This window comes from Aptenodytes forsteri, unplaced genomic scaffold (assembly GCF_000699145.1).
Source record: "Aptenodytes forsteri isolate BGI_AS27 unplaced genomic scaffold, ASM69914v1 Scaffold103, whole genome shotgun sequence".
Lineage (NCBI taxonomy): Eukaryota > Metazoa > Chordata > Aves > Sphenisciformes > Spheniscidae > Aptenodytes > Aptenodytes forsteri.
The window spans coordinates 4,954,416-4,982,210 of NW_008796051.1; the positions used below are offsets into that span (position 1 = coordinate 4,954,416).

A 27,795-nucleotide genomic window follows, 5' to 3' on the forward strand; every position below is an offset into this window, starting at 1 on the left:
CCTCGCGAGGCGGTTGGCGTGGCGGGGCGCAGGAAGGGGCCTGCCTTCCCTCCCGGCTGCGCCCCGCGCTGCTCGGGCCCTGCGAGCACGTGCGCGGGTGGTCGCTGAAGCGTCTGCGAGGCCCGTCCCGGGAGACGGCGCCTCCGGGTGGGCTTTGGGAGCGGGCGTCCCTCTTCCAGCACCTGCGGGGAGCCTGTGTCGTGGGACGGGAGCCCTTGTTTCCCCGGGTTCCTCGGAAGTTGGGGTGAATGGAAGTGGCGGGACGGGGCAACCCCCTGCGGGCAAGCCCCGTCGGCACCGAGGATGGCTTTGGTAAACCTTACCGTTTAAACCTTTTTAAAATCCATGCATGACGGAAGATTTTGATTGTCAGTTTAATTTGCGTTTTTGTTTTGAAGGGGAGGGTGTTACTCGTCCTGCATACTTACAAGAGTTATTTCAAACTTCGGTAACTGGTTGGAGGCTGTATAAATCCCATTGTAAACACTTGGTGAGACTTCTTGTGGGTGTGCTGGCGCAGAATCGGTATCTTTATGTTTTTGGAGGGGTAAATAATACATAACTGCGTCACTTAGCTGATTTCCTTAAAAGTACTAGGATAAATCTTTACACTTAGCCTGACGTTAGGGTGTCCTGTAATATATTTAAAGTCTTTATTAGTATTTAAACACTGTAAGTCTGCTCTCCGTGGTTCTTTGTTCTCACTCATACTCCTTAAGTAGGCTCTTTACCATGCATCAGAGGTTTTAATGGATAGCCTTATAATAATTCTTTGTCCGAGGTGTCTGGGACTTCAAGGGAACAAAGAGTCTGTCAGAAATACACAAAAAGATGTGGAAACCCACAGAATCTGTGCAAGCGATGAGTAGGGTTTGATACATTGATTTGCCCTGGGTGAAATATTCAGAGTCAGTTGGTACTTTCAAGTGTAAATGTTGAAAGCATTGAAGTTTTGACCTGTTATGACAACGGTATGGTGAGCTGACATATTTTGTTGTCAAAATGTTTGTGCTGCAAGACAGAAAGTCACGGTGGAGGTGGTGATCCATACAGTTGTTTGCATTGACGTTGCTAGTCTAGCAGCCCCATCGCAGCCTGGCAGAACGTTCTTTTCATAGTATTGACACTGATGAAGGACGGGACGTTGGTAACTGCAGGTGTTCTGGCAAAGATAAGTGCTAATACATCAGTCATTGTATTAATATAACCCCCAACGCATTGCCTCCGTTTCTCTTGCTCCCAGTGATATATTAGAATGATGTGGTAAGAAAACTGAACCAGTGGGATTGCAAATCCTCATCAGAATGCTGCTGCTGTTAATAATTATATTCAGCTTACGCATTTCTGGCTTTTTTCCCTTTTGAGGTGGGAGTTAATTTGACTTTTGTGGTCAGTGCTTTCTTAAATGATTTTTTTCCTTTTTTTTTTTTCCTTTTCTTTTTTTTCTTTCTCTTATTTTAAGTCAAAATTATTGTGAACAGGTCAGGAAAGATTGGAAGAAAGCCTTTTCCTTCAGGTTGTTTGGTATCTAGGTTGAATATGCCTAGACTTGTTGCAGTCATGCTTCTAATTGCTTTTGAAAATCTTATAGCCTAATATTTGTTATTAGGAAGAGATGGATTCTCTTTGTATCCCTGTTTTTTCTCAGTGCCTCCCTCACAGTATTTTATGTACTGTCGTGGTGGTTTTTTCCCTCTGCTCTTACACTTCTGCTTTTTCATCTTACCAATAGAGGACTATGTCTATTCAGTGTTTTCTGCCTGTCCCAAGTATGGGGGGAGGAGGAGAAAGTTACTTTTTTTTCCCCCCAAACTCGGTTTTATCTGTCTTGCCTCCTGTCTAGCTAAGAGATACTGGAATATCTTTGAAGCGCTATCAAATACAGATTCTAACTGTTGGAAGGAAAAGCGGTGTTTTCTATCTTTCTTTATGTCCTCAAAGCAGCAATTGTTGCAAAATTGGCCACGATATTTCTAATAAGTTACAATTCTCTAAGCACCTTTCCTAGGTCTTACTCATACAAAAGCATCTAAGCTTTTTTTTTGAGAGCTTTCCAAAGCAGAGGAGAGACAGAACTGGCCCACATTTGTCAATCTCTGCTGTTTGTCAAAGTAACAGTATAAAACCGGATATATCCCGATAGCATCAGAGATACTGCAGCTGCCTGCCTCTGCATTTGCAGCACAGCATTGGTTTTGTGCTTTGTTCGCATATGGCAAAGTGTAGCCATCTGGGTTAGAAAGCTGTATGTTTTTGAAACAAAAATGTAGATTCTGCAGAAGGTTGATAGCACACACTGGAAACTTACGGATCCTGGAGAAGTAGATATTTCTAGCCGTGATGAAAATTGATGTCACAAGTGAGCGTAAACAGACAAGAATTGTGTACAAAGTATTGCAGAATACGGGAGTGCTTTTGCAAATGTGTCAGCTTTTTTTTAGCATATATTATTTAGAAAGCAAAAAAGAATAGAAAGTTAATGATGATAAAGAAAACCCAGTTGTACAAAAAAAATCTGAAGTTTAAGTGACCCATGTAATCTGCTTGATGAAGAAACCCATTTTGTATTACATCAGTTATACTAGCATAGAGCAAGACGTAGTGCTGTGATAATCGGAGCAAAGCCATTCTTGGCACCTGGCCACAGTGGAGCAGCTTGCGCTGCATTAATAGAATGGCTTCTGCGTACGCTGGAGTGTCTTTATTTGAGAAAATAAAGACCTTGCTTTACGGAAAACAGTCACCTCTGATCAAAAATAGGAAGAAGCTGTTTAAATTAATACAGCAAGTGATTATATGTCATGATAGTAAAGAAACATCAACTACCTTTGCTGTATATGCTAATAGAAAATAGTGAGTGACAGTGGTGTTAGGTGTGAAACAAAAATAGATTTTTTTTCTTTTTTAATCTTCGTTTTAGAACAACTTTGTACTGAGAGAACAGATGAATCTGAATACAGCGTAGTAAACTTGAGGTTTGATCTTTTCAATTCTTGTTAATTGAATCTTCTCATATTGATCCTAAGAGTTTAGTCTCTGTGATTGTTATTAAAGCTGTGTTAGGTCACATCATTTAAGAAATGTTTGTTTTTTTTTTTTCTCCTATAGAAACAGATGAAATGCACTCAAGATGCTGGGAAATGCATTTTCCTCCCTTTAAACATTTTTTTTTTCTTCTGGTATTTTTCAAGTGCATCCTTATTTTATCTTATTGATCCCAGCTAAAATTTGCCTGTTTAGTCTTCTATATAAAATTGGTCTCCTCCTACTTTTTTTCCTTACCAGAATCAACTATCAAGAACATTGCTCAAAATGCTATTGGATTAATTTTCTTCATTTCATTCCTCTAAATGCAAAATATTCTCACTTCTGAGGATTTTTCTTCCACCTCCATACTTTGTGTCTGATGTAATTGTGTTGTGGTTTTTTTCCTTCCATCTGTTGGCTTTTGAGATAGTATGTCTCTACCTTTTTTCCAGCTTGTGTTTTTGTTTTGTCAAAATACCGGTGATAATTCTTGCTAGGTTCAGTGAGGTCCATCAAAAGTGATAAAAATAAGAGTGTTTCTATCAGCCTTGCTGCCTGATAATATAACAGAGCACGTATGTGAACGTAGGTGCCTGCTGCCAGTGATGTGTGTTGGGATGTTGGAGGTGGCTTGCATGACCAGAGCAGCATGATGTGAAAGCTTGCACCTAGCTTCAGTGGCACTTACCTGAAATGTGTTGCTTTTTGAACATTGTGTTCAGTTAACAATTTCAGTAACTGCTGCAGGCAGCAGGGTGTGGACACTACTGAGTTTGTCAAAATGCAAAAAAAACCCACTTGAAAACCTTACCTGAATCCAGCTTCTGATATTTGCTGTTGGTCTAAAAACTGAGTGAGGCTCGCCATCAGGTACCAAAGTCTATGCGCGTGTGAGAGGTGGGTGGGCCGTGGTCGAGCAGGGGTGGGAGCAGGCACTGCGGGAGGCTCAGGTGCTCTCCAGCTGTGAGCGGGTATGGACAGAAGGAACGGTCCACCTTGGGGCAAGGGCTGGGCATGGGGGACCAGCAGCAAAGTGTTTTGAGAAAGAGCATGTGACACTGTTCCAGTGTAATCGTTTTGTCTTGCCTCAGCTAATTCTGTCCCTCTTGGTACGTGTAAAACACAGGAGTATTCAGGTACTGTTCTAGGTACAAAGAAAAGAGGATTGCGGGGACGGTGTAAGAGCAGATAGAGCACCCTCCCAGTGACGTGGGAAGGAGAGGGCACAGGGTCGGCCTAAGAACAGTTAATGCATGTGTAGCCCCTGGTATGAATTTTTAAGGCTTTAGCAAAAGTGCCTGAAGTAGAGAATGACGAAGAGTTGAGGCAGTTACTGCGAAAGTGCCGGGAAGGTGCTTCTGATGGGTATGCCTGACCAACAAATACAGCAGTACGAGCAATGGTTTCAGAATTAGTAACGTGGAGCACACTGGTGAGGGCAGGGACAGCAGACCCTCTAGCTCTTACCCTTACTGAAACCAGGACCAGCCAAACTCTGTTGGCTTAGTCAGCTTTTGATTTGTAATCTGTAGTGACATCAGACTAGACCCGTGTCTTGGTTATGGAATGTACTTAAAGTCAAGTCTGTTATAAAATGGAACAAACTTTTAAGAAGATACTCTAGTTCGTTTGTACCAATGGTAGGGTCAAAATCTCTGAACATAAAGGCTTATTACAGTTGAGGAAGGAGCTACTTCATCAGGATTTACTATCTATTGTCAAAGGAAAAGCATTTGTTAAATCAAACTTTTCATTAACCTCTCATCACATGCAGCTGAGTCTTATTTTTCTCTATTTAATGATACTGAAAGACACTTAAATAAATATGAGTGAAGTGAATATATTAAATATTTTTCTGAGTGTTTTTAAGAAAGCAGTTACAGTAGTTTCCAAAAGCTTTTGCTAACAAATGGAAGAAAAACTGAGACTTGAAATAGAGAGTAAAAGATGATAAAAGGGAATGAAACCTCTGGAATTTATTAGGAAAATGTTGTATCTGTACTAATTTGTCACGGGAAGTTTTTTGATATTGTGAATTCAGCTGAGTAGTTCATATTCTTTCTTAATTGAGTGTAGTGAATTACTCTGTGCTAATTCAGACAGATCATGGGGGATAGGCGGTTGAAAGATTTAGTTTTGAAATGTCTGGTTTACTTAAAAAAAAGTACTTATGAATATATATGCATTTTTTTGCTGACTCCAGTTTTTTTTTTTTTGTAGGTCATTGAATGGGTCTTCAGAAGCAGAGTTGCTAAAACTGACAGAAAAGTAAGTATGCGAGTGTTAGTTCTTCACAAAAACATATATCTGACAGTGCTACCTCTGTTTACAGTTTATAAACCCTTTTGCCTTGTTGGTTCTTAACATCTGTAATAATCAATATTTTTATATAGCCTCGTAGGTCTATTTTCAGTTAAGTGGTTTTATTTTGTGAAAGTAGATAATGTTATATATTTCTCCTTCTGAATATGTCCTGCTGTTTCTTATTGATTATTTTTAATAGTTAGAACTACCATTGTGAAGGGAAACTTTGAAAAATATAATTCTAGCAAGTTCTTATCCATTTTCAGTGATGTATAGTATATAATTTGTCACCTTTATTTTAATCAGAAAGGTTTCAGCTCCTCAAGTTTGTGTTGTCTAACATAGTATGACTAGAATCACTTATGGTAATGGTTTATTTCCACCTGTATGTAGTTATTAATTTTGACTTTGAAAGTCACCTTTCTCTGGAAAGAGGAATTTTTGTGTTCTGCTGGCTCCCAATTTAAAACGGGAAAAATCTGCATGTGAAGGATGCATTTCATTCATGTATTCAAAACACGGAGCTTTGTCCTAACTGAATGATGTGTTGTGTTTTAACCTCTTTCCAGATGATTCAGATGATGAAATAATTCAATCAAAGTTATTATATTATATAAAAAAGTAGAAGTTCTTCAATCTAATAAATAGGAGTTGAACTTTCTCAAAAAAAAAAGTCCTCTATTTTTACCAGAGCAATATCAAAATTGCTGTAAGGTATGTGTGTATGAATTTATATGTACAGCTGGTATTTGCAATATGCATATATTTCAATAGAGCTGTTTATAGTATCTGTAAGTCCTGTAATTATACTGATTATACTGCACTAATTTCCAGTTGTTCGGTTGTTCTTGCACATACTGTGAGTTATTTTTGCTTAAAGTTCATTGATTACTTTCTATAACTAGAGAGACTTACTTTTAAAAGGGCTAATTAAAAAAAAAGTGTATGTACAGGGCTTGTGCATATTACATTATTTTGGGAGAAGTGCGGGAACCTTTATTTCTGTGCTCACTATCCTTTCGTCTATTCATAATGAGTCTGGTTTTGGCTAATTCGATTTTTATTGTCTTTAGTGGCATATCGAAGAGATGAAATGTGGTCTGAAGGGCGATACGACTATGAAAGAGTTCCAAGAGAACGTCTTCCTCCAAGGATTCATCCTGATGTAAGCATATAGTATGTTTTTTTAGCATTATACTGTTATACTATACCTTTATACCATGACTTGTACCATAAGGGCTGGATTTATGTACGTATTTAAGTTCCTAGTATACCCCAAGTTCCGTTCTTTTCTCATTCATTTAAGCCAACGATCTAGCAAATGCATCTGCACAGAGATAATAGGATGCCTACAAAATTAAATCTTGGGGGTTTTTTTTTTCAAATCTATTGAAAGTGTTTTAGAATAGTTGTATTTTGATAAATTGATTTTCTTGGTGTAATTCTTTGTGTTATTAAACAGAGGATTTTTAATAACTTCTGGAGAACCAAAGGCCATACTATGTTATATTTTTCCCTAGACTTTTTTTTTTTAATGTTAATACATCTTTGAAGTGATTTGAGGTGGTAAAACGACTGCTTTCAGCATTGTTCTTGTCACCGATGCAGTGTTTTATTATGATGCTTAAAGTATAGAAGGAAATGTTTGTAACAAATGTTGAAAATACATCTTTGCTAAAGAAATTAATTTTGGAGCCCTGTAAGGGAAATGCTTATCAAGAAGAGTGTCGATGGAAGACTTCTACTGGCATGGAGACTTCTACTCTGTTATGCTTGTAAAAGCAAATGCAGAAGCTATGCTTACTCTGCTGTAGAATAACTTTAGAATGCTTTTAGAAAATCTCTGTGCCAGAGTTGGGTAAAATTATTTTCTTTTTTTTGCTCCTGTGTCTGAAGTCTCTAAAGAAGAAAGAAAACATGTTGTAGCTTTGTCTTTTGAGCTATTACACCATAAACAGAACTTTAAGAATACTTTTTGATACTTCTATTTACATGCTGTGCAATGTACATTTGGCAAAATAAAATTTCAGGTACCTGTGCCTGTTATCTGGCTTTTCTTTTAATTCTTTTAAACGTTGGAATAATGGTATAGCTGATTTAGCATACTTCCTGGGTTCCCTCTACCATATTTTCAGCGTGTCGTTTTGGAAGTGTACCAGTGTTGGTAACTTGGTAACTAGTTACATAGTCTTCTCTATTGAGTAGTGTACTAGTGTTTGGCTGCTCTGTGACATTTTTAACTCTTTTTACAGGCAACAACAAAATTTCTGCATTTTCAGCAAACTGGAAATCAGATAAGTTTGCACAGGGTATTTAGTCAGCTGCTTCTCCAAAATATTTATCAGCAATGGGACATGAGGAAAGGCAGAATGTATTTTCAGATTTTTTTTTTTAATCAGCATTTGATTTGACTACCATATTGCTAATTTAATTTAACCATTACAACAGTGACATTTCTAAATTCCTTTAGTCTTTCAAGCTGTCCAGGGAACAATGCATAGCATATGCATTATGAAAATCTACTTTAAAATTTAAAAGATGTGATGCACTCATTTTGATGCAAGAATTAACTAGATAGTTCAATGCTAGCTTTATATTACATGTTTTGGAGCTGGGAGTGAAGGGACTAGCAGAATACACTCATTTATCACAATCAATACTATCCATCTGCACCAAAACAACACCCCAGTAGTTGGGCAAACCAAGATCTGGTGTCTCTGTATTACTGAAAGGTGGATATGAAGCTCCTTCTCATACAGCTCTGCAGATTCAAGATAGTTGGCAGGCAGTTTCTGTCCTTGTAAGCCTGTGCCATTGTATCTGTGTCCATGTATAGAGATCTGACTTAATTTTGATTAGACAAGTAAAATGGAATTAATTTATTCAATCTATGAATGTGCTTAGCATTTGCTGATGGGTTAGTATGATGGAACTGAGACATGCCAATGATACAGAATGAAGTATCTCCTTGTTTGAGAGAGCAAGAAACTTGTCCTAATCTAAACTGGGTGCTAATTACATATCAAGCGTAGATTGTAGTAGAAACACATGCTTTCAGATCCTGAACAGATAAAGTTGCAAGCACTTGGCACCATTAACTGTAAGTGGGTATACCCTGAGCTTTCATGTAACTATCGTTCTGTATGTCAGTATAGTTATGTGACGGGGACTTCTGGTTGAGATTAAAGCACAGAGCAGTTTTATTTTAGCTTCAGAGCACATCTTTGTCAGACACCAAACTAAAAAAAAAATACATGTGGAGGATGTTCAATGAGGTAAGGGTAAATCAAGCATTGTGGCTGTGTATGAATGTTTATGCAGTCTCTACTTTGCATCAGTATGGCTGTAGGCTGGCTTTGGGTTACCCTCTAGTGAATTTGTTGGGTGGTCTCTGAAATCAGAACTAACTTTTTTTTGCATGACAATATTTAGCAGTTTGTGAATTTAATGTATTTTTCTACAAAAACTATTGGTGCATTAGATTGTGACTTCCACTACTATTATAAAAATTAGTTTGAGTATCTTTCCTCCCCTCCAAATTGCACATGCTAACTCAAGACTCTGCATTTATAGCTTGTGTTTTTAAGGCCGATATAAAAAATATCTTGCTAAAGGAAGAAGACTTAAAATAAAAGGTCTTACATTCATGTTTTTGTTTGCTTTTTGTTTGTGGTTGGCTTATATAATACTTGGTTCTAGAAAATTGAATTTGTATCTTTTGCAACTGTGCAATTTGCACTTAATAAACAAAGGATTTCTTTAATTGGTAAATGGTGTATGACATTTTATTTGAAGGAAATAAATTAATTTTACATTCTAGCAAAAAGCTATCCGAAACTTGCATTAAAGACAAACCGAGAGTGTTAAAATTCTCTCTGTCACTTGAAATCCTCAGATCACCTACTGCATTGTATTGAGGAGGTGCTTATCTATTCAGACTATGAAGCAAGGACTGTCTTCACTATAATCTCCACAGTGTGAAGGATGTTATTGACATTAAGAAAATTGATATTATTTTCAATGGGCTCTTTGTTTTGCAGGCATTACAGGTGTAATTTTCTTTATTGCATTCCTAAGTTAACGTAAAAGTTTGAGAAATATATGTAGCTAATGCTTAAAAAAAGAAAGTAACTGATGCTTAGAAAGTAGCTAATGCTACTGCTTTAAACTTTCAGAAGAAATTTTCCCGCTATAATTAAACTTGTAATGCATCTGAATTGTGTCCAATTAGATTTAATAAGTTATTCCACCATCATTCTGGCATGAATTTTTGTTTGTTGTTCCCCTGTGCTATTTCAGCTTTAAGATTATTATAGTCCCATATTTAGAAATAACTTGTTTTTACTTTTATGTATTCACTACAGATTTCCAGCTGTTAAAAGCAATATGATTTTGTTTGTTTTGTGGTTTAGGATGATTACCATAGAGTAGTAAACATTGTGCCCAAGAAACCACCACTGCTCGAAAGACCTGGGGATGGGAATTACAGTCGGTATGATGATTACAGTCACACTGAGTACAGAGACTATGAAGAGGGTCGCAGTTTTGCCCATGACAGAAGAAGTGGCCCTCCACACCGAGGTGTACGTAAGGTGATTCTTCTCACGTTTATGATGTTTCTCTTCTCATTAATGCTTGAATACTGAACAATTAAAATATTTCAGACAGAGCATTGATGTTACTACTGTTCTCATAAACTGAAATAGAATGAATAGAAAAAACATCCAGGTTTTGATACTTGTTGCTTTTTTGCAGTTACTGTGCTTCTAAGACTCTTGTGATTATATGGTAATACCTGTTTGCTGCTTCTTGTGTTTCCTAGCTACTCTATTGACTTAGAAAAGAGCCCTTGTCCAGCACTGTGGAAAGCTCAGAGTCTGAACTGGGAAAACGAAAGTGGCCAGAAGTCCTCTCTGTAATGCAGTGCAAAGTTATCTGGATGAATAGAAGAATGATTGCAAAATCATTCTATTTAACAAGTCCGTGCACATGCAACTTGTTGAATGTTGTCTACCTATCCCTCTAATTCGCACAGTTCACTTATTTAAATTCTGTCATGATGTTGAATGTTTGGGGTTTTTTTTCCTCCAGTTGCTACACTTAAGTACAAAATTTATGGTCCCTTTGAAAGGTCATTGGCTCCTCCAACCCAGCTGTTTGAAATTCTGTAATTTCAAGCTATTGATGATAATTTACATTTCAATGAGCAAAAATTTTCTTTTTTTTAGTCAGGGCCTATGTATATAGTTTGGAAATTTTTGTAGTTTTCATGTTTTGTACAGCATTTCAAAGTTGCTCTTTTTAGTATTGACAGAGGAATGGGGTAGAGTGAATAAACTGAGAGGAACCTTGCTGTGAATGACTAATACTTTCTTCTAGCTCATTAAATGCTTTGGTTTTGCAGTGAATAAGTACCATTTGGCAACTAACTGTACCTGACATCAGATGTTGAGATATACGTCACACAATTGTTTTGCATGTACTTTTTGCAATTTCAAGCTATTGATGATAATTTACATTTCAATGAGCAAAATTTTCTTTTTTTTAGTCAGGGCCTATGTATATAGTTTGGAAATTTTTGTAGTTTTCATGTTTTGTACAGCATTTCAAAGTTGCTCTTTTTAGTATTGACAGAGGAATGGGGTAGAGTGAATAAACTGAGAGGAACCTTGCTGTGAATGACTAATACTTTCTTCTAGCTCATTAAATGCTTTGGTTTTGCAGTGAATAAGTACCATTTGGCAACTAACTGTACCTGACATCAGATGTTGAGATATACGTCACACAATTGTTTTGCATGTACGTTTTGCAGGATGAATCAGGATACAGATGGCCAAGGGATGATCATCCTATAAGTCGGCAGCCTGAATACAGGTATTTTATAAGACTTTACAGTAGTACCATGCATAGGCTGGGACTATTTAGGACATTTTTCTTTGTTATCAAAACAGTTTTAGAGCAGAGCAGTGAAATGGCAGGGATGTGGGAAAGGACATCTGTCGAAATAAAAGATGGTAGTGGTTTCTAGTTGTATTGTTTGAAATACAAATTAAAAAAATGGTATGACATGAAAGTCTCTATTTCAGTATTTGTTTAGTAACGATAGGAGGCATAATGATAGCACCTTTGGGATGTTAGCCTGGGACTGTAAGTAATTTAGTGCATCTCCCTGATCAGTCGCATCTTTTACACGACTTCAGAGAATTCTTTGGTCTAATATTTGCTTCTGTGACTGCAGTACCTTGGGGCCACAATACAGTAGAAAGATACCTGTGCCATTTTAAAGGTTGGTGGGGTGGATAATGGGATTATGAAGTTCACCATAGCCTTGTTCTGACCTCCCTGTTTTCTCAGCTGGACCGATGAGTAGATATTTCCATCATACATGATACTCATTTCTGTGAACACTTCTTAGTCTGTACCTCAGGTTCCCATCTATGAAATGTAAGGAATAGGATTAAACAGTAGGGCTGTAACATACATATGCCTGCAATGATGTTTGATATGGGATTATTTGGTATGATAAATAAAGTGCACAGCAGGATAGTGTTACACTCAAAATTTATGGACAGGGATGAAACTCACCTTAAATGTTCAGACAAGAATCAATTGTTAGTACAACTGAAATATTAACAGTCTAATCTAAGAATGTCATCCTGTGGCTGTGCTTTTATATGCCACATCCTGTGTTTCCACTTCTCAAGGTGTCTGCTATTATACCAGGCCTGTATTTCTATATACTGCATCGTGGTTTTAGTCATAAATATCTCATTCTACATGGACTAACTCCTTGTATAGCATACAAAGATCAACGAAAGTAAACCAAGTGAGCTATAGACACCTGGTCATTTAGAATAATTGCTCTTAAACCTGCACCAGGTTAAAAAAAAAGACTTCAGGCAGTTCAGAAAAGCTCAGACAGAGCAAGCCTGACAAGCTTGCTCAAAGCTTCAGTCTTGAGGCCTTGCAAACTCAATATGAAGCTGTTAGTAGCAATGGCAATACAGTGCTACAGGGCTACACAGATGCAGTAGATATCTATTCCTTTGAATGTGATGCTTTAGACATAGCATAACTAGGTTATTACATAACTTCACCATAAAAAAAAATCCTTCATATACCATAAGGGTCTGTGTGCACTGGACTTCTCTCAAAATTGCATTCTTGGGGCTAGAAGCAACAGTATAGGGTTTTAAAAAGTAGTAAGTGTTTTATAGAAACTTGTGTAAAAATTCTTGCATCTTTCCCTCCCGCTTTAGAAGAATCAGAGTTGTTTAAAGCTGGGGGGGGGGGAAGACTGAGAAGACTGAGTTAGTGCCAGGCAGTTTATTTTACACAGAACAAGAGTGGCACCCAGTGGTCAAAAAGATTGTCTTAAATGCATCTTGATTTCTTCCATTTAAAATGTGAGGTGTCCTGGTTTCGGCTGGGATAGAATTAATTTTCTTCCTAGTAGCTGGCATAATGCTGTGTTTTGGATTTAGGATGAGAATAATGTTGATAACCCACCGATGTTTTAGTTGTTGCTAAGTAGTGCTTACACTAGTCACTTACACTAGCTCCAGCTTCTCATGCCCTGCCAGCGAGAAGCTGGGAGGGGGGAGGGGCAGGACAGCTGACCCAAACTGGCCAAAAGGATATTCCATACCATGTATAATTATTATTTTCCCTTCCTTTTCCGTCCTATTAAACTGTCTTTATCTCAATCCACGAATTTTACTCCTCCCCCCTGCCCCAATTCTCTCCCCCATCCCACTGGGGGGAGTGAGCGAGCGGCTGTGTGGTGTTTAGCTGCCTGCCGGGTTAAACCACAACAGAGGATAAAATGTCAGCTCGTTTTGTTGAAGGCTTTAAAAATGTGTTGTGTGGTAGGTGATAGTCCCATCTGAGTCTTTACTATATATTTCAGAATATGTAACTGTTATACAACTGCAATAACACTATGGAAGAACTTCATAAAGATACTTGGTTCAGTTGAGGGTATGGGAATGTATTTGCAATTGAACGAAGCCCTACTGATTTATTATATAAATATGCATTAGCATGTCAGAAGTCTGATTGTACAGAAGAGCACAGGAATAGTAAATAACCTTGGATGTAAAATTCTGTGATCAGACTGCTAAACACTTGCAGCATTACATGCTTTGTAATAAACTTAATTATGATTTTTTGCATATTGCTCACTATTGAGCTATGTAGTGGATCTCAACAGAGGAAATCGAAGAACAGTACTTGGTATATGTTGTCTCCTGTGATGAAAACATAATTACTTTCTATTTCAAAGACATTTGCACTATAAAACATGAGATTAAAAAATGATTATATGTGAAAATGCTTTGGATATGATGAAAGTTAATTTTGGTAAGTTCTTCTGGAGTACATATAAATAATTTTTTTTTTCTTTGAGGTAGTAGAAGCTGATTTAAGATTACTTTAACGAGAAGTACTTTTTAAAAAATTGCATGGAACGTGGCTAAAACAGTACAAAGTTAGATTTGTGAAGCTAAAGACACTCAGGAGACTTGTAAAGTTAATGGGTTTTCGTAGTCAGTACAGTGACTAAATTCGAAAAAGAATAGCTCTTTTATTGACATAAATAATCAGTTTTCTTGAGTATTTTTAAAAACTCATTCAGCAGCTAAAAATGTGCTGTAAGAAGTTGTTGTCAATATTATGTTTAGCATTTCCTCTTAAGCATTAATCATTCACATTTCCTGCTTTGATTTCTGCCAGCTTAACTGTCAAAAAGTAGTTTCTGATCTCTTACTCTTTACATTTTTGTTCCCCCTATATTTCTTTGGAGTGCTGAAAAACATTACTCGAGATTCTCCCAAAGTAAAAGAAGCTGCTCATCTGGAATATCAAAAATCCTTAAATGATGCAGAATTTTGGGGGGTGAAAATTTCCTATGTTGAAGAAACCAGCTGTTAGGGTTTTTTTGGAGTGTCTTTTTTGTTGCTGCTGCTGTTTGTTTTGTGGATTTTTTTTTTTTAAAGCTTCTTGCCTTTTCCTTAAAAATAGGAAGTGCATGCTTACTTAGCAGTTGCATAGCTGTGGCTTGAGCTGTAATGTGTCTGCTGACCAGCAGCAATTCTCCGTGAGTGATGAGAGGATTGTTGAGGTTCTACCGCTTGGCTTAGCTGTCTTTTTTTTTTCTTGCCTTCTTTCTTCTCATGGAGTTATGCTCCGGTTTCCAAGCAGCTGTCATTTGCCAATAGTCTACCATTGAGCAGAGCATTGCTGATCCTTCTGCTCTTTTCTGGACCACTCAATTCTTGAGAGTTGTTAGCCCTGTTTTATACTATGCTCAGTGAACAGCTCTCATCCTGACCATGACTTCTTTATGGTAGTATCGTATTTTATATGTTAAAAAAAAAAAAAAGTAATTCAGAGGATGTGCTGGGCATAGATTTCAAAATGAGTTCCCAGCCCAAGAATGACCTAAGGGATTCTTGCTGGATTCCTGAATTCCAGGAACTGATGTGAATTGTGTAACCTTACAATCATAGCTTGGTTTGAAGTGCCTCTTGGTTCAAGCCTAGTTGGCATGTATAAAGAATTGTATATCAAAGCCAAATCTCTTAGTTTGGAGAACAGAGAATTTTCTGCACACATGACGACAGTTTTAATGTCTTGGTCGCTGATGCTATGAGAATTGTGAAACCTGGAAATTATGAGAGAAGTAGAGATCGAATAACACATGACTTCTTTGTACATTTATCTTTCACTGATGTTGATCGCTTCTGGGTCTGTGTTACTACTTGTCTTTAGTGATATATTGAACTCATTTATTCAAAGCACTCGAATTATTTTATGCATGTCAGATTTTTTGAAAAGTTGTAGGGAACTATGCTGTTATGTTGAAGAACTCAAATTTTACAGTACTTCTGTATGGGCCTCATAGCAATGGATTTTGCATACAAGTTCATTTTTATAAAGTCAGATGAACTTTTCAGTGTGAAATGCTTTAGAACATTGTTAGCTGCTGTTTGCTGTAGTCATACCAAATTTTAATCCTTTTCAGTGCACAGAGCATTACTTCACTCTCATTTTTTTTTTTTTTCCCCAGCCAAACTGAGTTCATAAGATGTGAAATATGTGAAACTTGGCAACTTAAGATGGGCAAGACTCATCTTCAAAGAGAAATTTCAAAATGACGCACTTGTAAATCCCAGCTATACATGCATTAAATTTGATCCTTAAAATTACCCAAGGTCTAGGTTTTTGTAAAATAAGGATTGCCATATTTGTAGACAAAGTACTCTGCATCAGTAGCAATGTTGGTTCATATAATATAGACTCCTGAGAAGTGGCTCACGTAGGATATTTTTAATATCTCCTCTCAAGTTGTTGATATGAATAAGTTTTCCTTTGTTAATGAAGGAAACTTGCTGCTACTATGTGTGTTGTTTTGTTTATTGGTTGTTGGGGTTCTTTTTTCCCATGTCCTGTGTGAAATTAGGAAATAGTCTTAGTCCAGTCTTTAATACTAATGCATTTGTGTATATAAAACAGATCTGCTTATCTGTGGAGTGCACAGGAAATATTTTTGTAATAAATAGAAATAATAAAGTAATTTTGATGCAAGAAATAAAAGAAAACTGGCAAAATGTTGAAACTTAATTTTAAACAATTGGTGATCTGTGAACAACTAAGACTCATCAGTCAGATCTATATTTTTGTTAATCTTTCAAATCAATGGCACATTGCCTTTCCTCTGAAAATTTTATGTGGCTTTCTGAACATTAAACTTACAGTTACCTCTTTAGGGTAGTAAAGCATAATATACCCCAATTTTTGTAGATACATAAACCTTCACAGTGAGATTGTGTTTACCAAAGACCATGGAGAAAATTGGTAGCAAAGTGGGTGATAGAATCCCAGCAGTCATGGCTTTCTGATATCTGCTTGAAGTACCCTTCCATTTGGTGGTTAACCCCTTGCAGGTGCAGTATGTGATGACAGGATGTTCTAGAGGAGTAGTCTGAAGATTGTACATTAAGAAGAAAATTCTTCTTTAGCAAGAATGGTTATTTTAAACTAAAGCCATTGATGAGTCTTCAGATAGAAGTTAAGGGTCACTGACTCTTCTCTCAATAAAGCAGGATTTAATATTGAGGGTTCAGATGTGTCATAGGCCAAGGCAGTTATCTTTACACTATCACTGTACAATCACCTTTGAATTACAGGTGGTAGCTTGTTTCTTGGTTTTTTTCCTCTCCCTGTATGTATTCTTTAATGAATGAAACAGTGAACCTATTTAAATATTTTATACTTATTTAAAACAGTGTATTATATTGTGGGAAGTCTTTAGGCTTTGGATTTAAACTTTCTTGTAATGTAAACTGATCTTTGTCTTGCTTATAGAAGAGAAACTTAGCCAAAGGGATTTATGAGATGGTGCTAAAAATGTACATAAGTCTGCTGTTCTGTTGCAATATTTGACAGGTCTTAAGGGACACCATACAAGAACCTCATTCTTTATTAAAAAACATGTGTGGAGGGAAATAAATATGGCAGTCACCCAAAGAAAATGGTCTTGCTTTTGACAGAGATTGATAAGCAGAGTTCTAATCATATTCATTAGCACATGCCTTTTTCTTTTAATAAATAAATAAATAAAACCTCTGCCAGAAGCTTGAACCTCTCAGGCATTCGCACGAACTACTAGTGTAACTTGTTTATTCATATATGAAATTACAGTTTCCTTATAATAGGTCATTGTGGTAGATTCGTTATACCTGTCTACAACTCCAGGCAAGGACTTGTCTGTTGAAATCTTTAGTTCAGAAGACCCATTGTATTAGGCTGCTAGCTAAATTAGTTCACCTTGACTTATGATATTTTGGGGGGGTGGAGGGGGGATTTAGAACTTTTTGGAACGAGATAATAGGTAATAGATAACTTGAAAGTAGATTCTGGTTTACACTAAATATTTAATGACTTCATATTACACTTTGTGTCTTATGCAACAGTCTTACTGATTCAGTAGTTGCTACATCTTCTTTGAGGGCTGTTTTCTGCTCCACCGCCTCTTTAGCTCTTTTGTGCTTGGGACAACCAATTTGTTTGCAAACTGAGATTTATGTTTTTATAATTTGAATTTTGTTACTTGGCCAAAATTATATATGTCTAATTGTATTAGTAATTCTTTGGATTCCTTTGGACCATAAGTTTTAATTTTGAATGGATTTTAAGAACTCGAATCTTCTCATGCAGATACCGTTTAGCGTTTTAAAACTGCCCTGTACTGAAGGCTATGTATAATTAAGAACAGTTCAGGACTGTCCACTACTGCAGGCCAATGCAATTGAAAGTAAAAAAGTTTCAATTCAGACAAGTCTGGTTTTGTTGCTGTGATGAATCTCTTTCCTCCATTTAACTTAGAACCCAGAGATTTAAAACTATGTATGTGAACACTGGCTGTTTTCTTACTAAGAATATTATGTCAAACTGAGTTTCTGCTGTTCTTTATGTTGGTGGGACCTGCTTTGTTTATATCTAGAATTATACTAGAAACTTCATTCAAAGCAAGACTGCTGTCCCTTCACTTCTGAAATGTTTGTCACTTGAGAGAATGGGGAGAAAAGGAGAGACTGGTGGACAGGGTTTCAATTAGAATTTTTTTGCACCCTACAACATGAAAATATGGGTAGGAGGTAAAAATTCCTCTTATTTTCAACTGGATTTTTTTGTGTGTTTCAGCTAATTGTGGGGTTAATCCGAAAGGTGAATGTTGCTTTCACTGGCAGCTAGTTGTAGTTGTTTAGTGATTGCTTTTAATTTTTAAATATTTTTATTTGCATAACTATTGACCATGATCTTTATTGAAGACCTAATTTCTTTTATTTCTTTGCAGAATTTCTCATTCCAATTCTAAAAAACATGCTTGCTTTCAAAAATTGCTTACTGATAATTTTGTTCGTTTTAGGGGGGATGTTGCAGAACTCTGATTTAATTGCTTATGCAATTTCCATCTCAGGTTGAGGGAAAGGAGTTTAAACTTTAAAGTCATAATATATGCTGTGTTGATCATTTAATTTCTTTTAATCATTTTTCCTCATGAGCTTCTGAGGTCAGTGCCAGTATTCCTACTATTCAGCCAGGACCCTGGAACCTCTCACAGGAGTCTGAGCTGTGATTTCCCCCTGTCCCCCTCCTAATTGATGGGAGACTCTTTTGACTGTTGTTGGTAATAGAGGGGTCTGGCTGTTCTATTTCATTTCAGAGTGATGTCATGGAAGCTTTGTTTTTCTAATCAAAACATTTCAAAGTTTCTCCTATGTGGGAATTGTCAAATTAGCAGAACTTCCCACTACCTGAATTTTTTTTTTTTTTTTTGCCCTGCAGAGCTTGTAAATATACAGCCTCATGCAGTAGAGCTTACTTTTTCTATGAAACTCAGAAGGGTTCTAAATCTTGGTTTTAACTCCTGCTGAGAGCCACAAGAGAAAACTGGGTAAGATTGTTTTCGAAAACCATAATTAAAAATAGGTATTTTCAGTCTGATTCTGTGTGTTTGGTATTACTTATACTTTGGTCCTTTGAAATGTTGTAGTTACATTTGAATATGGTCTCTATGTTGTGACTCTAAAGGATTGACAAAGTGTTCTTTGGACTAAAGACAGGTAGTTATAATCTTCTCAAAGAACATTTTGATAGTCTTAAAAACCCAGCCTGAATTATTGTTGAATAAAGAACAGCTAGGTAGTAAATGGACTTGTAAGTATTTATTTGACAACAATTACAGTAAACACACCAAATTTGGTAACAAAAAACCTAGAAGTTCTCATCATGGTGGTTCTCAACTGCTATCATGTGTTTATTCAACTTGCTTTTGATCCAAAGCTATGTTATGTTTTAAAGATCTATGGCTTTTTGTGTGTACAACTGTTTCCCACTGCAGTTTTTGTAAGGTTGTAAATTGTCATATGAAATTGGTATCATCATTATATTAACAGTGGTTATTGCATGAGAACTGTTCGCTACAGCTATTAGTATGTTATGATATACATGTAAGGAAAAATTCAGTAGTGTGTACAAACTCAGTTAAATTTTGTAATAATGTTGATTTGTTGCTTAAAACTAAGTCACATTTTGGGAAAATGATTATTTTCTTATCAATTATGTTTACATAATGCTAATAAACTGTAAGGAGATCCTCTGTTTACAATGTATGATAGGGCAACATGCCTAAAGATAAGATTATATACCTGTACACTGTAAGATCTTGGCTAACATCTCACTTTAAAGAAGACTTTAAAAAGCAAGCTCGTCTGGTCCAGTTTTATAGCTAATATTATAATTGAGTGGTAGATGGTATCAAACTAGCAAGTTAATGCTGTACTGGGAAATAATGAGGCAAACTCCCACGGATAGCAGTTGATTATTCTGGAAAGGTTTCCTAACAAATATGTTGAAAAACTACTAGGTACTGAGAGACAGTGGGGAGGGAAAGAGAGGGGAGTCTCCCTTCGAGTCCAGACAACTCCTGTTAGGGTGAACATCTAACTAAATCATTTCAACGATCAGCTAGTGAATTGGGTTAATGAATGTAGTCATGGCTTTCTCAGGACAGGGAGTATTGTCACAGAGGACTTACATAATTTCCCTTAGGAAGATAAATGCTTCATTTCTTAGGTTCCAAGGACTTGTTTGTTATATTTTTAATATACTAATCATTTCAGGGAATTTAATTCCCATTGAGAGAGGGTGGGAATACTAGGATGATCTTTGCTTAGATGTTGTTTCTTTACATGAATGCAAGTTGTTTCCCCCTCCCCCCCCTTAATTGACAAAATGAGATGTGCTCTAAATTTCAGTAGAGGAGAGGAAAAAGTTTGGTGTTATTGACAGTATAGGCATCCTTTTGTTAAGAATTTTGCTGCAAAGAGAAAATTTTTGATATGTCATTTCCACCTACTGCTGCATTTGAGTGTGTTATGATCTACATCTGAGGAAAAGTTCCTCAATAAAGCAATTCCATGATCTCATGCCGTTGGTATTATTTTTAAAAGGTGATGCTATTTTTGCATGCTAATAAATTATTCTTAATGTTAATCTTGACATTTATTCATGATATGTATTTGCATAACCATACAAGGTTCTTTCCCATGTATATGAAGCTTTGTAGTTTTAGTTTGTGAGTTGATAACAAATGCTTTTGTCTAAGTGGAGCCGAATATTGATGCCATGACATGCAACAGCGTTGTGTCAGCCAGCTGTGGGAATGTCTTTCTCTTCTAAAATCTGAGTTTAAACAGTTGCATTGTGTTATATGAAGTCCTACCTTACCTAGTCTAGTATGCCTAATTATTTTTGGAAATTATGTTTGAGAGCGTGTTTATGTAATTTGGAAGTAGAATGGAAAAGGTATTTTAATGTATTGACTTACAGAATCATAGAATGGTTTGGGTTGGAAGGGACCTTTGAAGGTCATCTAGTCCAACCCCCCTGCTGTGGGCCGGGACATCTTCAACTAGATCAGGTTGCTCAGAGCCCCGTCCAACCTGACCTTGAATGTTTCCAGGGATGGGGCATCCACCACCTCTCTGGGCAACAATTCCCCCTTGTCCTGTCACAACAGGCCTTGCTAAAAAGTCTGTTCCCATCTTTCTTATAAGCCCCCTTTAAGTACTGAAAGGCTGCAATAAGGTCTCCCTGGAGCCTTCTCTTCTCCAGGCCAAACAACCCCAACTCTCTCAGCCTTTCCTCATAGGAGAGGTGTTCCATCCCCCTGATCATTTTTGTGGCCCTCCTCTGGACCTGCTCCAACAGGTCCAAGTCTTTCTCATACTTCTTGACTCCAGAGCTGGACGCAGTACTCCAGGTGGGGTCTCACCAGAGCAGAGTAGAGGGGCAAACCAATTCAGGTTTGATGAGGTAGTAAACTCAGTATGTGTTCTACAATTTTTATCTTACTTGATGCAGTTTTTGGAAGAATTTTGTACAAGGATTATCTAAGTATTTCTTTACTGAAAGAGTGGTTAAACATTGGAACAGGCTGCCCAGGGAAGTGGTTGAGTCCCCATCCCTGGAGGTATTTAAAAGACGTGTAGATGAGGCGCTTAGGGACATGGTTTAGTGGGCATGGGGGTGTTGGGTTGACGGTTGGACTCGATGATCTTAGAGGTCTTTTCCAACCTTAATGATTCTATGATTCTAAGTAAGGCAAAGGATTATGTTAACAGAGGAGATTGAAGTGACAAGCAATGAATTATCTTATTCAGAAACTCTCTCTTCAGCTACTGCTACTTCTGTCCCTTACTAAAACTTGTCTCTGCTAAGCAGTAGTCTGTTTAAAAATTTATCTTTGAATCTACATTTATTACAGCTGGAATATTGTGTTTTCAGTGTTGCTTAGATATGTATGTCTTATTTTTAGAAAAAAAAATGTATTCCTTCTTTGAGTCTTGCTGATGCTAACCTTAACTACTCTAAAATTCTGCCAAGGGACCTATTTTATTTATCATAAATAAATAGAATTCATGAATGCAGTAAGGAGACTGATCTTCCTACAGTAAAAATCTATTTCCACAGTAGTTTAAACCTATCTAAGCTGGTGCCATTCTAGTTCTTCCCTCTCCCTGGTACTGTTTCAGGTGTTTGTGCTCTTCAGTGAGCTGGTCCTGCATGCTAACCCACCACAATCAATTAAATAATTATCTACCAGTTTGGTTGCCTGAGAGAAAATATTGATGCCAGGTTAGGCATGGAGTGGGAATACGGATTCAAGGAAGGTTGAGAAGATTAAGATTGTAGCAGCACCACTTTGAATCAGTATGACTTGTCATGGAGGTGCACTCTGAAGTTAACTTATTAAATCGCTGAAATAACTGAAGGCATACAGTAGTTGCAAAAGGATTTTTAATAACGGATTTACCCAGGTAGCGTGGCTTGTCTCTGTGTTAAATATGTTCAAGTAAGTGCTGTTTGCAATATATGGGAAATGGCAAAAAAAAAAAAGGAAAGAGATATTCATGTATATTACAGTGATTGTAAATTGTAATCAAAGTGAAAGGAAAAAGCAAACTGGGGGGAAAAAAAAGGTGAAGCTACATGGCTGAATAATTTATAAGAGGAAATGTCTGTCTTAGCTTTGGGCTTTCTGATTTTGAACAAAATACATACTTGACAGGAAGAAATGAGATCAAATAAAGAAAAAAAACCATTATGGACAATAAATTTTTTCTTCATATATATATAATGTCTTTTATCCTGAGAAATCCAAAACCAGAGGTAGTTTGCTAACTTTTATTTAAGTTTGCTATGCAGAAGTCTGTACCACTATTACAAAACTTCGGGGTGTAAGCAAATGAAACCTATTTGACCTAATTGCTTCAAATTTCACTTTGATTTAAGAATAAAAACAGCGATTTGTGGAGCATTTTTCTGATATAGAGAAAAACGGAGTGTTTTTCTGATTTATAGATCTCATTAAGGGATTTGGAAAGAGAAGAAAACTAAATATAATAAGGGTATTGTGTGTCAGTATTACTGACATAAGGTATTGCTGCTTATAAACCTGTTCCACAACTTGCTCTTTCCTTTTGCAGCTTTTTATTGATAGTGTTAGAAAGTTAACCACAAGGGTTGATCAAATCAGTATATACTACTACAGTACACTACTTGTTGCTTTCTCTTAAGTATCAATGAACTAATGGCATTCTGCGGCATACCGATGAAAAGCTTTAAGAGCTCCTTTAGCAGATATTTCATGGCTTCTGGGTTCTTCTATTTAAGAATTTTCAAGATAGCCTTTGAGAAAGAGAGTAATCGCTTGCTGAACATAAAATTCACTTATGCCCCTAAAAATATAGTGCAAAAATATTTCCTTCTTTTTCAGATACTTAGTGTGTATGTTAGACAAATGCTTGCCTACATTGAATTGCTTGGCAAGCACTGACTGTGAAGTAAAAAACAAAACAAACCTCAAAACCCCAAAGAAAACCCCCAAACACCCCCCAAAACCAACAAAACAACCCCACCAAACCCACCAAAAAAACCCCCCAAACCCAACTCCCAAAAAACCTTCTTTTGTTCAGAAATTTGGCAGTATAAAGTTGCATGACTCTAAACAGCGTGAATTTTTCTCCACAGTCTCATGTCATTTCCCACACTGATTTAGAAGATCTTTAAAAAATAAATTATTAAAAAATTTCCATAGAGCTGCTTACTAGTGTTTCATAGCACGTTACTGTCCACAAATGGTTGTTCTCAATACCTTTATGCTTGCTTTGGGTAGTATTTGGGAATTTTTTCCATCTCCCACCCCATCAACCCCACAATTTGGTACCACAGGGAAACTTTTTAAAATTCTTTCCCATGTGCTGGTCTCAGTGCCTAAGGCAGGATGACAGTAAATGTGCAAACACCTACTTAGGAAGGTCTGTCCCATTAGAACTTTCTCTAGAAGCAATAATGATGACGAGTTTCTCTGGTCTGTTATGGTATCAGGAAAAAAAATAAGAGTATATGAAGATACCATATCTTGTTTCCTGTCTTCCTTTCAATTTTAAGCTTTTATATTGAGATAGAAGATTTGAATGGTTTCCATTTTGAATTAAGTCTGTTTAGGAATTGATTCAGTTGCTACTATATTGAGAAGTTTATTCCTTGACATAGTTATCTGAACTGCTTGACTGTTCTGGGATGACATGCTGCTCAGAAAGTCGAGAATAGGAAATCTGGCCCAACAGTAGTGTCTGACAGTAAATATTTTATCAGTGAAATTCTGTGCTGTTGTAATTGCTGTAGCTGTTAATAGAAATTGTAACTTGATCCATCACTTTAAGCAAATATGCACTCTGGAACTTTAGACCTATGATTTATTTTCTATTGTAGAGAAATTGCAGGGACTTACTAAGCCCTCATTTTCGAAAAGAAGCCAAGATCACATGCATTTGAATGCAGTTATTTTGTCTACTTTGCTCTTGATTTGTCTAATTAACATATTTTGTCTTTATTCTGCACACAGTTGTATAAAGCTGTTTGCTCTTAATTCTTTGGTACTTAAATCTGTGTTTTCCTGGACTCTAACTCTTTCTTTCTTTCTTGTTCTTCTGTCCTAATCTGTAAGCTTGACCATAGTTTCTCTCTGTCAGATAATAGAAAGAGAGTTTGAATTTAAATATACTTTTATTGTGTGGGCTTATCTTCCAGCAAGTTTGATAAAGTACATTATCGATGGCAGTAGAAAAGAGGGTACTCCTTACTAAGGATAAAGAGGAGTTTAATCTGATTTCCAGTTTCAGCTGAAGTGCATAGCTTCACTATTCAATTAAAGAACATAAAAGGCATTTCTCTCTAATGTTGCTATAATATTCAAGTTGTCTTAGTTTTTATTCCCTGATCTGTCATGACATCCCAAGGTGGGGGGTGGGGAGATGGGTTTAGTAGCTTTCTTGTTGAGTGAGGTGGACAAGTGGCATCAGTGTGGAGTTTTGGTGTTTGCATATGATGACTTCAGTAGTCCTACATGCAGCATAAAAATCATGAAGCATTTATATATTTTTCATTTTTTGTTGTACATTTGGTATATCTAGTTATCCTTCTCTTCTGTGAGATCTGCTATTGTTCTGCAATGCCTGTTTCCTTTTGCCTTCATGCGAAAAGCTGTTAATAGGATTACATTGACTAGACATAATTATGTTAATTTCATTTAAAGCAAATGCAAATATCGTAAGTACTGCAGTTACTTGCTTAGTCATAAAACATTGAAAACCGGTTGTCATAAGAAATCTGTCATCATTTCAAATGTTCAAATGAAAGACGGTGGAACCAGATGCAATTACTTATATCTACAAAGGTGTAATTCACTGTATTGTTTTAGCTTATGATAAATCAGCATAAAGATCTTTGGACAAGAACAAGAGATTATAGTAAGTCTCTAAAGGAGAATTAAAGTAAATTGTTGGTTTGTTGCACAAACATGTACTGCGTACTTTGGAAAGGAAGGGAATGAGTTCTGGGAGAGAGGGTGGTGGCTGGAATCTTCCACTGCCTACATTTACTTTGAAGATGTTAAAGGTAGAGATGTCCTTGACTCTTCGTGTTTGCTTTTTGGATATATATAACACAGCAAATCTTTTGAGAAACTTAGAGGTCAGGGGTGTAGTATATTTTACGAAATGTTTTCCACATCATCTGAATCACATTGATAGCTCTATTAGCCCCTGCAGTGTCCTGACAAGGAAGGCAAGAGGATTTTTTATTTTTGTTTCACTCTTCCTCCCCCGTCCCCTTGCCTGTGTATTATGAGACAGAGAAAGTGTATTGAGTTAAGAAGCGTGGTTCAGATCTTGTCTGTTTTATTTCTTTGCACTGAAGTCTGGTGTCTTAGGAGATATGTATAATTCCCTCAATTTATTTATAAAATTGTGTGAGTTACTTTTAGGCAGGGTTAGTAATCGAGCACAAGCCTATAAATGGAATGAATAATCCCTTTGACAATAGCAATAATCTTTCTCAGATGGAAGGGGTCACATAAACTTCTCTGACTTTTTACCTAGGTGATAGACTGCACTCACCTGTGAGTTACTGAAAGAACCTACAGTTTCTGCTCCACAGCGATACGCTGTTGAGTTGCCAGTCTCTTCAGTGCAATGTCAAAAGTGTGAGTTATGTCCTCTATGGCTGGAGCACATCATAGATTAATGTTTTAGTTGAAAAGATGGATGTCTGTATTGGGATGTAGAAGTCCAAAAGAATAGTAAGCATGAAGTATTGTACACAGTTGCCCAGTAGAATGAATTCAAGAGAGCGAACAGATTCCTCTTAAAAATAAAACTTTTTCCCGTATTGCATGTGATGTGCTTTCATGTACCCAAGTACACCTCCATTCCAGGCATTTCATAGCCCTCAGTTTCCCACAACGTTGCTGCTGAATGGCTTGCTGGGCTTAAAATGGTAGGGAGGGATGAGACCAGAAGTACTCAGTGTGGTAGTGGTAGCTTAGGAAAGGTGGTGTCTCTGATCCTTTGGCAACAGAAAATCGCCCCTGTGTTGTATTCCCTTGGTCTCCTGCTATGCCGAAAGCCGTACCTTTGCCTATTCCATATTTGTGTTTTTTCCTCCAGGAAACAGGAACTGATGGTTAACTGAAATAACTCTCAGGCTTGTGCTCTTCCCTAAGTTGCCCTTGGTGGATGGTGTATCAGGGTATGGCTGTTTACTTATAAAATTTCAGGAGCTCATCCAAGATTATCAGCTTTAGTGAGAATTTAATGCTCAAGTTTCATGGAGGTTAAAAATGCCAATACTTCCTGTTGCAACACTGCTGAGAGAACTAAACTGTGCTTTCAGGACTAAGTGTGAGATGTGAATACAAAGTATAAAGATAAGAGGGATCCTATGTAAAAGGGATTAATTCTGTATTTGTTATTAAGGGCAGTAGTTCTATTTTAAAGTTACAGCCAAGCACAAAATTTTGCATGTCTATTAAATATTGTCCCTGCTCAATAAACCTTTTGAGTATGTGTTGGAATCTGAAGCATGTGCTTAACTGCTTTGCTGAATTGGGGCCTTCATCACCAAATTGCAGGTGTATGTTAGCTTAAGTATTTAAGGGAAAAAAAAAAAGCAAAACAATGCTTATTTTGTTCTGTTCAGTGTAGTTTGTTACATTAATGGAAAACATCAGAAATGCTGCGCTGTTGCTGTGCTGTCCGAAACAGATTTAATATAGTTAATGGCTTGAGTGTTCAGTATGAGATAGGGTCCAGTTAAGAATGAACACGGAGTGATGAAATGAAAATTTAAAAAATGAAAGTGAGATTCTACTTTTTTGTGCATAGTACTATTGTAGAATGAGGCTTTTAAATGTTTTCCTGTTTAAAAGTGTGTTTCAATGATATTTTGTAAATTATGTGAATATTAGAGCATGTATTATATGTGTGCAATAGCTGGGGCTCTGTAAACATTTCCATAATAAACTTCTCTGTATACTAGGGCTTAATAACTTGCTCATAAAAATGTGCTTTGGGCATAAAAGTGGTGTACTGGTCTGCCAGAAAGCTTGTGCTTTAAAAATAAGTAAGATTATTTAAAGAGAGAGATTTAGAAGGAAACTGAAGAAAAAGTGTGCTGTACCTAACTCATTCCTAATAAATATTTGATCAATATGTTCTTTAATAAATAAAAAAAACCCCACTTAACTAGACAAACTAGTTCAGTGCTGAGCTAATCTTTCTAAGTATACTTCAAGTCTGAACTTTCACTTTAAGTCTATTGCTACCTGAAATGTTCATACTAGTAACGCAGATAAAGCGTTAGTTCCCTATTTTCAGCTACATCTCATAGGTTTAAGAACTTGCCTGGCTTCTTCAGATTTCTTTTTGCTAAATTTAAGTGGACAAAGGGGTTTGAGTGTTTCTTCATTAAACTTGTTTTCTCAGTCTCTGATAATTTCAGTTATTTCCTTCTGGAAAGTCTCCTGTTAATCTACACATTTCCTAAAGAGTAGTG

At 36.7% G+C, this 27,795-nt stretch overlaps 1 protein-coding gene across 4 annotated transcripts in view; it reads left to right on the forward strand.

The window, feature by feature from the left end:
- Positions 1–5,246: 5,246 nt before the first annotated feature.
- Positions 5,247–27,795, forward strand: part of PPHLN1 (periphilin 1) — a 68,449-nt gene continuing 45,900 nt past the window's right edge. For 2 of the 4 annotated variants that reach the window (XM_019473923.1, XM_009286241.1), the window contains exons 1-5: positions 5,247–5,295; positions 6,405–6,496; positions 7,584–7,640; positions 9,744–9,923; positions 11,144–11,205. In XM_019473923.1, coding sequence (XP_019329468.1) covers position 5,295; positions 6,405–6,496; positions 7,584–7,640; positions 9,744–9,923; positions 11,144–11,205 — 392 coding nt within the window. In that variant the 5' untranslated portion in view covers positions 5,247–5,294. The remainder of the gene's footprint in view (positions 5,296–6,404; positions 6,497–7,583; positions 7,641–9,743; positions 9,924–11,143; positions 11,206–27,795) is intronic. The other 2 variants (XM_009286243.1, XM_009286245.1) reach the window with 2 other exon arrangements.